This window comes from Asterias amurensis, chromosome 22 (assembly GCF_032118995.1).
Source record: "Asterias amurensis chromosome 22, ASM3211899v1".
NCBI lineage: Eukaryota > Metazoa > Echinodermata > Asteroidea > Forcipulatida > Asteriidae > Asterias > Asterias amurensis.
Window position 1 is genome coordinate 3,976,491 of NC_092669.1, and position 10,243 is coordinate 3,986,733.

At 36.8% G+C, this 10,243-nt stretch overlaps 1 protein-coding gene across 2 annotated transcripts; it reads right to left on the reverse strand.

Moving 5' to 3' along the window:
- Positions 1-4,542: 4,542 nt before the first annotated feature.
- On the reverse strand, positions 4,543-9,351 carry LOC139953812 (uncharacterized). Of its 2 annotated transcripts, none has more exons than XM_071953379.1 (4): positions 9,245-9,351; positions 8,199-8,306; positions 7,533-7,634; positions 4,543-6,209 (listed from the first exon to the last, which is right to left on the reverse strand). In XM_071953379.1, exons 2-4 carry the CDS (start codon positions 8,301-8,303, stop codon positions 5,895-5,897), a joined length of 522 nt encoding a protein of 173 aa, XP_071809480.1. In that variant the 5' UTR covers positions 8,304-8,306; positions 9,245-9,351; the 3' UTR covers positions 4,543-5,894. The 2 variants fall into 2 exon arrangements, with proteins under 2 accessions (XP_071809480.1, XP_071809479.1); XM_071953378.1 differs by having other exon boundaries at positions 9,261-9,319.
- Between the last annotated feature and the right edge of the window lie 892 nt (positions 9,352-10,243).

A 10,243-nucleotide genomic window follows, 5' to 3' on the forward strand; every position in this document is an offset into this window, starting at 1 on the left:
ATCACTTTAAAAGGCAGTGGACACTATTGGTAATTACTCAAAATAATTATTAGCATGAAACCTTTCTTGGTGACGAGTAATGGGGGAGAGGTTTATGGTGTAAAACATTGTGAGAAACGGCTCCCTCTGAAGTGCGAGCGCACTATTAGCCATAGTTTTCGAGAAAATTTTTCACGAATTTGATTTCGAGACCTCAGATTTAGAACCTGAGGTCTTGAAATCAACCGTCTAAACGCACACAACTTCGTGTGACAAGGGTGTTTTTTTCTTTCATTATTATCTCGCAAGTTCGATGACCGATTGAGCTCAACTTTTCACAGGTTTGTTATTTCATGCATATGTTGAGACACACCATCTGTGAAGGATAGTCTTTTACAATAACCAATTGTGTCCACTGCCTTTAAAATATCAATGGGGTACAAGCCTTTGGTTATGAATCCTTATTTAATAGTAATAGTGGCTTCTTAGCACTCATATCGCTTATTGACGCTCAAGGCACTTTAACAGACAGTATATTTTCCTGCAAGGTATGTGGGACTATCCTTGAATTATGGGACTTACTCCGTTTACACTGCATCATGTAATGGTTTACAAGGTTTACAAGGTGCAGTGGCGCAATATGCAAAAACTACGTTGAAGAGGTAATTTCTTACACAAATAATTATTATAAAAGCTTCATGCCATATAACTCCTACACAAAAACGTTGTAAAGTGCTTTGATATGAAGTGACCGTCCGGCCCTGTAGTGTTTGGCGATCTCTCAAAACAAATTACAATAAAAAGCTACTATTAGTTGCTGTCGCTCTTTGGCACCTCTGCTTCCAGGTAAATCGAATCAAATCAAATCAAATCAATCAATATGTATTTCCATACAAAAATAAAAATGGAAACATTAGGATTTTACAAGACTGAAAACTGTATGGAGGCATGGCCCATTAAAGCAAAGCTTAAAGGCTGGGATGCCTTCACAAAACAATGGATAGTAAAACACAATGAAAATACTTGTAAACGACCACATTGTTAGCTTTACAGGCAGTGGACACTATTGGTAATTAATACTCAAAATAATTATCTCAAAGCACACAACATTTGTACAGTGGATTGTCTACCTAGTACATCTATATTGAATAGTGGACGTTCATGAAGCATGTGTACATTCTTGTGGCAGATTGATGGGGAGTTTACAAACACAAGATCATTGGCTGAAATTGCCTATTCCATCATGTCGCAGGATTGATTTACAGTATACAAACACAAGCTCATGAATTGAAATAACCTTGCTATTCCCTAAAACGTTTATCTTCAAAAAAAGCCTGAGACTGGTTCTTAAGGCAGTGGACACTATTGGTAATTACTCAAAAAATAAATTAGTATAAAACCTTTCTTGGTAACGAGTAATGGGGAGAGGTTGATAGTATAAAACATTGTGAGAAACGGCTCCCTCTGAAGTAATGTAGATTTCGAGAAAGAAGTAATTTTCCACGAATTTGATTTCGAGACCTCAGAATTAGATTTTGAGGTCCCGAAATCAAGCATCTGAAAGCACACAACTTCGTGTGACAAGGGTGTGTTAATTACATTAACGAAAATAGCCGGTGATCTATTATTACACGATACCTTGGCATTTAAAAAAATTCTGTTATGTGGTGCACAGTTGAGGACAAAATTTTAAGCAATGCGCAGTAAACATACCATTAAAAGCAGGGTATACTTTTGGTGATTGTCAAAGACCCGTCTTCCCACTAGGTATATCCAAACATACATAATATGCATGGAATAACAAACCTGTGAAAAGTTTTCCTCAGTTGGTCATTGAAGATACAAGAAAATAATGGGGGAAAAACTCCTTGTTGCATTGAGTTGTTTGATTTCAGATGTCTGAGAAAGGCTTTCTCAGATTACAGATTTTTATATTTCTTCGAAGCTATTTATTTGGTTCAAGTTGATGCAACCTAATGGGTCATATTTAGCGATTTGACAATTTTTAGAAAATAATGGCTCAGGATAGACTCCCGCTTTGCTTGTTTCTTCAACTCATTCTTCTTTCAGTTCATAAATCTTAGAAATGTTCGATGAGCAGAAAAGATAATGTGCAAATTAAACAATAACATTGTGTTTTATGTTTTGGGGGGATGTTCTTCAAAATAACTCCAGAGAAAATAAAACATGTATAACTTTTTCAGATGAAGTTATTCTTCCCAGATTTGTAACGTTTTGTAACAAGATAATTGACCAAGCTTTTCTAAAATGCTTTACAACCAAAAGGACTTTTGATATAAGCAACAACAAAAATGTGAAAGGCTCTTTTTCAAAGACTTTGAAGGCATTAAACACTAATGGTAATTACTGCCCCCAAAAATTGTAAGGAAGCATAAACACTTACTTGGTAGCGAGCAAAGGAGAGCTGTTAAAAAGCATGTAGACCTTAGTGAGAACGGCTCCCTGTACTGAAGTAAATAGTTTTTTAAAAGACTTCAGTCTTTTATTAGGAATCTGAGAGCTCGCAGAACATAACATTTAGTGCAACAAGGGTGTTTTTAATTTCTTTATTATCTTGCTTTGATGACTAATTAAGTTAACAATTTTCACAAATGTATAAATGCAATAAATGAAACCGGAATCGTTCAAATTCTCAAGTAGAAAAACAATTCAACAAACTGAGTATCTTTCTTACCGTCAAATGTCTTAATCCATCACGGCGCCTCCTTGACGTCCAGCAGAACACATAAAACGGCCTTCTTTAAACAGTACGCAGCATCCTCACCAAAACTCCCATCTCCACTCAACACATAGCATCCGTTAATCTAAGATCGTCAATCTTTCAGCATTAAGTACACCTCTCCACAACCAACACCAACCAGACAGCTCTTTCCAATTTCGATTAATATTGTGAGTTTATTCCTAAGAGCCCCATAACTGGACTTTCTACCTTGTAAGCTCGAGAAAATGAATCTGAAAAAAATGATGCATCAATCACGGCTATCAAGCAAACATGTTTCAGTGGGCAGAGCGCAGATCGTGCATGACTCTGTTCAACGCACAGCTAGTGATTCGTCTTACAGCACGACCGCCAAAAACTGTCTTTAACATATTATCCTTCAACGAGCGCCCTCTTTTATAGAAAAATAACCAGGCTCTGGTTTTACGCTTGGTTAAAGCCTGAACATCTGACGTCACACTTCGCGTCTCGCGAATAACGCCAGAGAGCGGCCTTTGGCCTAGGTCAATCCCCATCCATCTTCACCTTTCACATACATTCAAATGCAGACGACCGCAAGTGCAGCTGCCAAACGTCACCTCGGACCAATCAAAACACAGATACAGAAAGCTTACGTCACTGCACGTATGGATTGTGTCCAATGAAATCACTGGACCTGAATGGCAAGTATACCTGTCTTTATCCTTGCGGATAAAGACAGGGAACTAGACTACACTTGGTACTTCAAGTGGGGGATAAAGTAATTATTTCACCACATCACCGCGTGTCATTGAATCCGTATCTTGACAATCAAATAATTGGAGAGGTGTCTTTAGTACCCGCCTACGAAGTGCTGTAATTCCATTAGGGTTTTGTCCAGAAGTTCCAGTACACTCACCCTAGCGGTCAGTGTACCTCCTGTATTACGGCACAAAGTGCATTAGAGGGCGGGGTGTAAGTCTTAAGGAATCTTGACAGCTTCTTAAGTACCGTTTGACGGTAGCCTTTGAGAAGGGGATATTGAAATAAGCTCGATGATTTGGTTGCAGTTTTTCCAAATGGTTGCCGCTTTATCGGTTTGCGAACAGAAGTTATTTTGACAGGGGTGGCGTGGTGGATATTGTTGCGTATGGACATTTTAATAAACGCTTCAACTTAACAACCAACAATATTTTGTTTTTGTGTCTGCATATGTTTGTGTCGTGTGTTGGGGTTTTCGCTTGTTTGGGACCGATGTTTGTTTGTTGGGGTGTTAGTTGAGTGTTTGATGTTGTTGTTTATGCTGTTGCTGTTAAAGATACTTAAAGGAACTGGATACTATTGGTAATAACTCAATATAATTGTTAGCTTAAAGACTTACTTCGTAACGAACAAAGGAGAGCTGTTAATGTTTAACACATTGTGAGAAACGGCTCCTTCGGAAGTAACGTTCTTTTTCGAGAAAGAGGTAATTTCTTTTTCAAATTTCAAAAGACTTCAGGCCTGAAGCCTTTTATTGTGCATCTCAAAGCACACAACATTTGTACAGTGGATTGTCTAGTACATCTATATTGGACATTGGACATTCATGAAGCATGTGTACATTCATGTGGCAGATTGATGGGAGTTTACAAACACTAAAATTGGCTGAAATTGCCTATTCCGTCATGTCGCAGGATTGATTTACGGTATACAAACACACGCTCATGAATTGAAATAACATTGCTATTCCCTAAAACGTTTATCTTCAAAATAAGACTGAGACTGGTTCTTAAGGCAGTGGACACTATTGGTAATTACTCAAAAAATAAATTAGCATTAAACCTTACTTGGTAACAAGTAATGGGTAGAGATTGATAGTACACTGTAAAACCCGGTGTTTAACTTCTGAACACATAGTTAAACGCAAATCTGTAACACTTTTTGAACACCTAAACGTGTATATGAATAAACACATGAACACATGTTTATAGTTGAACATAACGTTTATTTTTAAAACACATAGTATTTATATATAAACACACTAACATGTTTAACAATGATGTTTATAAACTAAACATGTCTTAAATGTAAACGTGCTTATGCGTTTAAGGGATACACACATTGACGCGTATATGGCTTGTAACACTTTTTGAACACTTAAACGCGTTTATAAAAATGAGACATGTTTAAAAACTAAACACTCTTTTAAAATTCCCCAAGAATGTTCAATTTCAAAGGAACAAAATCAAGGGAACAAAATCAAGGAAACAAAACAGATGTTCATGTAAATAACTGTTTTTACACTTTTGAAAGATTTTGAGATTTTGTTTTTACAGCCTTTTTGTACAAGTTACTTTTTGCTTGTATCTTATTAATAAATGATTTGGAGCAGTAACAAAATCATTGTTTTTTTTATAAGATGTCTGTCAGGAAATTGGACCACAACCCTCAGCTGGCCATATTTATCCCAGTTCTTTCAAAACACTTCAGATTTAAATAAACTAGTTATCATTTTTCTTAATCGATGCTATAACAAACATGTTACACTTTCTATTTTCCTGTGAATTAACCGGTTCCAATATTCCAACTATGGCAGACAATGCTTTTAAATAAAGTAAAACATTATTTCTAAACATACTGTAAGTTCTTCATCCAAAATTAACCACATGTAATTTTTGAGACCAATTTATTTTTGGTTTGTCAGTAATGCGTCTTAAACAAAGATAGAAATTTTGCAAAATAATACTTAATTACAGATATCATAGTTAATTGCACAGGAACTTACAGGCTTTTAAAATTTTACCATGTCAGTAAGAGTAAAAAAGGCAGACAATTGTAGGCTTTCTATTTATCGGTGAAATTTTGTTTAGCAAGAGTCCGTTTGTCTGATCAGTATCCCCAAAAAAGGGTTTTACTGAAATCTTGTCCAATTAAAATAATGTCCTCATATTGTGCATTTTGCAAAATAGAGCACCATTGTACTATTTTAAAAGTTCTCAAATGAAAACAAATCTTTGTATAATGAGCCACTCGGTAAACTGCCTTTTTCCATAATGTACTTGAACTCAAAACACTCAACTCCAAATGTACATATAAACAAAAGGCTCATAAGAACAATATGCTATATAAAATCTTCTTGTAATAATGCCACTGTCATTACATAAGGGTGAAGGTTCAGTAAGTATGACTGAATAATTCATCACAAACACATCATATTATTCAGACAGCTTTTTGCTCAGTACAGTGCTGAAAGATCTGTATTTTGCACTTTTCTTCCCATCGAAGGGTATGCCCCTAGGTGAGTCTGCAATATACCCAAAAGCTGAGAGTACATCTTGGGGTATTCCAGGTGAAACACATAGTACACTCCAAGCAAAGTTATAATGGCTGAAGTTACAGTTTTATCCGTGCTTGTGTGGCATCTAATGTTAACACCGTCTCCAGAGATGAAAATGCCTATTATGGCACCGCCCCTCTTTATTACCAAGATCCGTGGCGGTTCTAATTCAGCAGTTTTCAGGGCTGCTTCTACTTCACCATCAGGAATATCCTGAAAATAAAAAAAATAAAAATAATCAATATTTTAATTGCATGCTGCCTTTTCATTTAACTAATAATTATTATTGCACCGTCCATATCACACCTGCTCCTTTACACTGTTCCCACTTCGTATTGCACTATTTGAAGCTGCGCATTAATGCTTTTAAAACAAATCTTTATCACAATGCATGTGACATCACAGAGAACCAGCCATGTAAGCAAGTGGCCAGTTTTCGTAGGCATTCCTTAAAGCCATTGGACCCTTTCGGTACAGAAAAAAAAAAAAAAAGTTCACAGATTTACAAATAATTTACAGGGTTTACAGAAGGTAATGGTGAAAGACTTCTCTTGAAATATTAGTCCATGAAATGCTTTACTTTTTGAGAAAACGGTAAAACAATATAAATGCTCGTTAACGAGAATTACGGATTTGTTATAAACACATGTCATGACACGGCGAAACGCGCGAAAACAGGAGTGGGTTTTCCCGTTATTTTCTCCCGACTCCGATGTCTGATTGAGCCTAAATTTCCACAGGATTGTTATTTTATATATAAGTTGTGATACACGAAGTGTGGGACTTGGACAATACTGTTTACCGAAAGTGTATAATGGCTTTAAGACTATCATTTTTAAAGAAAAAAATAATGTAAAATTATACAGGAATGCACAAAATGATTTTTTCAAACAGAATTATTAAAAAAAAATTATGAGGTGTATTAACATAAAAGCATCTGTCTTTAATATTTCCCCTCTTGAAAAAACAACTCTTATGACATCGACTGCCATGGGCCATGGTTAATAACAATCTACTTTAAATTTTGTTGTGCACATGTAAGGCAAATTATAATGGGAGACTTTCAGACACCAGGGCCCAATTTCATAGAGCTGCTAAGCACAAAAATTTGCTTAGCAAAAAATTTCTTCCTTGATAAAAACAGGATTACCAACCAAATTTCCACGTGATTTTCAGCATTAGCAAACAACACCTGGATACCAGTAACAAGCAATATACAACACATGGAAATTTGGTTAGTAATCCTGTTTTTATCAAGGAAGAAATTTTATGCTAAGCAAATTGTTGTGCTTAGCAGCTCTATGAAATTGGGCTACTATATAAACAATATAAATGTCCATTGTTTACACCATTCTGAACATACTGGTGATACTTCAAACAATGAAAAAACCCAGTATGCTGCCACCCATCTTTCTCCAAAGTCTCCCATTAAAGAATCTTGGCACATGTACCTCTTCAAGGGGACAGCATAATAAATGAACAATTGTTAAAGTTCAGTCTAACTTTCAAGTCAAGAACTGCATAACATTCACAAACCTCTTTGATGGTAATGACAGACTTGCTCTTTGTCCCTTTCCCCTTCTCAAACCCTGTTGCTCTCTCTATGTAATGAATGATAGGTATACACCTCTCGGGTTCCTGTGTAGAGTTTCAGGGAGGAAAACCAAAACAAAACAATGTCAATACAAAATGGACACAAAAGACTGCAGAACAAAATAAAAATACATTTACATTTTAAGGTTTAATGATTCTGCCGAGCTGTAGTGTTAGTCCAGGTGGGGGGGGGGGGGGGGGGGTTGTGATGACGAATTTTTTTTAAAGGTTTTCATACAGTAATTCTACTTTTAAAAAAGACAACCTTGTTGAGAACCTTTGTGGTAGATAGCTACACTGTTTAAGAAGTGTTTGAGTAAAAGCCGAGCATAGGCCCATACTAGCAAATGTTTTTGTACAAATGGGCAGCGACCCAAAGCTAGACTGGACAAGTATAGCCTGGCCACTTTTCTGTGCAAAGAATCAGTGCTAATTTTTCAATGAGTATTCAGAGAAAGTGACTTAGATGGCTGCAGAATAGTGTGCAGATAAAATCAATGTAACTTTGCCTTACTAAATTGGCTACACTGTAGGGGAGACTAATCAAAAATCAAGTTTCAGTAAAATATCATATTGCAAATATGATATAGTCTTAATTTTAGTGTGTACCTTGACTGATGCACCAATGATGCCTTCAACAGCACTCATGAACAGCTCTGTCTTAGAAGTAATCGATTGGGACGATTCTCTGATGACCTTGAGGAAATCATGCATAATCTGGTGATAAAGTAAATAAATACATGTAGAGAAAATTACTAAAATAAAATCCTTTCTGGGTTTAAGTTTTTTGCTGTTTGCCGAAAACACTGTATAAAAACCTACAAGGTAAACAATGCAATTTCAAATGTAGAAATTAATGCAAGCAAGCAATATAGGCCAACAGCCCAAGAATAAACAACTGGGCCTGAGGCCATGATGGGCTGGCCTTGGCCTCTGTTGCCTTGTGCCTGCCACCCTTGTTTGTGCCCCTTTTGCTTTTAAATGCTTTCTGCAAAAGTGTAATCTGTACACCTTTTAAAGATTTTAATACCCAGTCATTGGAAGTTGCTCATTGCATTGAAAAATGAAACTGAAGATGGTCTCTTAAGTCTAATAAATTCCTGGGGTGGATTTCACAAAGGTAGTCCTAACTTAGGACTAGTCCTAGGCAATGCTAAGAGATAGGACTAGTCCTAAGTTAGGACCAGTAACTCATCCTAACTTAGGACTGGTCCTATCTCTTAGCATTGCCTAGGACTAGTCCTAAGTTAGGACTACCTTTGTGAAATCCACCCCTGGCCTACTAAGCTAAGCCTCACTACATAATACACTGTTCTAATCTGCCATGAACCATGCACAGCCCACAAAATCCACCCACACAACACACTATACAAAGTCTAACTATGAACGTAGGATGAGTTTAACTACAGTAGGCATACATGTACATGTACGTCATTTCGTCATAGTGTAGTCGTACTGTACTACTACTCTAGTAATACTAATAGTAGCCTGAGTAAGCTTATATGCACAGTTCATTGCACTGTCGTGTGCACAGAACCCTACGACAACGAGCCAACAAAATCACTAATACCAACGGCAACTAATGCATTACTAATTCTTTTACGGTTTCGAGGTTGACCTTGAAATATATAAAAACAAAATAAGCATGCTCAAACCTGTGACAAGTATTACTTGATCTGTAGAGAAACTGAGTGAGATCATGGAGGCTGGACACCACGAACAATGGCGACTCCGCACTTGTGGTCAGGCGGTTGAGAGGAGGTCAAGGTGCTATTGCGCATGCGTATATTTTTCCATGGAGAATTATTGCCCGCGAAAAATACTAAACGCGGCGTTTACGTTTCAAGCTGATTGTCAGCATTATGTTTATGTGGTTGTTTGGTGGAAAGAAAAGAACAAAAAAGCACCCTCAACCAAACTAATTAATATTAGCCAACGTCTATTATGCACGAACTAACACATCCTTGGCGTAATTATGCCCCTTGCAGCCTGAATTCAGCAAATGAAATACACACCCACACGATTACGACTGAACACGTGTTTACAATAGTGAATATAAATGCATAGTGTTTTAGTTATAAACTCTTTATGTGTTTATGTGTTTAACGTATAAACGCGTCATGCGTCACCGGTTTTACAGTGTATAAAACATTGTGAGAAACGGCTCCCTCTGAAGTAGTTTTTCGAGAAAGAAGTAATTGTCCACGAATTTGGTTCCGAGACCTCAGATTTAGAATTTGAGGTCTTAAAATCAAGCATCTAAAAGCACACAACTTTGTGCGACAAGGATGTTTTTTCGTTCATTAATATCTCGCAACTGCGACGACCAATTGAGGTCAGGTTTGTTATTTTGTGCATATGTTGAGATACATCAAGTGAGAAGACTGGTCTTTGACAATGAAGCATGTATACATTCATGTGGCAGATTGGACATTGGCCATTCCCATAGGTTTGTACAGTAAATCTATACCTTAGTGACTACTACATAGTGTACGTCGATATTGGGTATTGGACATTCATGAAGCATGTGTACATTCATGTGGCAGATGATGGGGAGTTTACAAACACAAGATCATTGGCTGAGATTGCCTATTCCATTATGTCGCAGGATTGATTTACAGTATACAAACACAAGATCATGAAATGAAATAACC

Coding starts and splice junctions, on each gene's coding strand:
- LOC139953812 (XM_071953378.1), bottom strand. CDS start 9,290: ATGATCTCACTCAGTTTCTCTACAGATCAA. Junction 7,635..8,198: donor TCATTGGTGCATCAGTCAAG/GTACACACTAAA, acceptor AACTCTACACAG/GAACCCGAGAGGTGTATACC. Junction 6,210..7,532: donor CTGTCATTACCATCAAAGAG/GTTTGTGAATGT, acceptor TTTTATTTTCAG/GATATTCCTGATGGTGAAGT.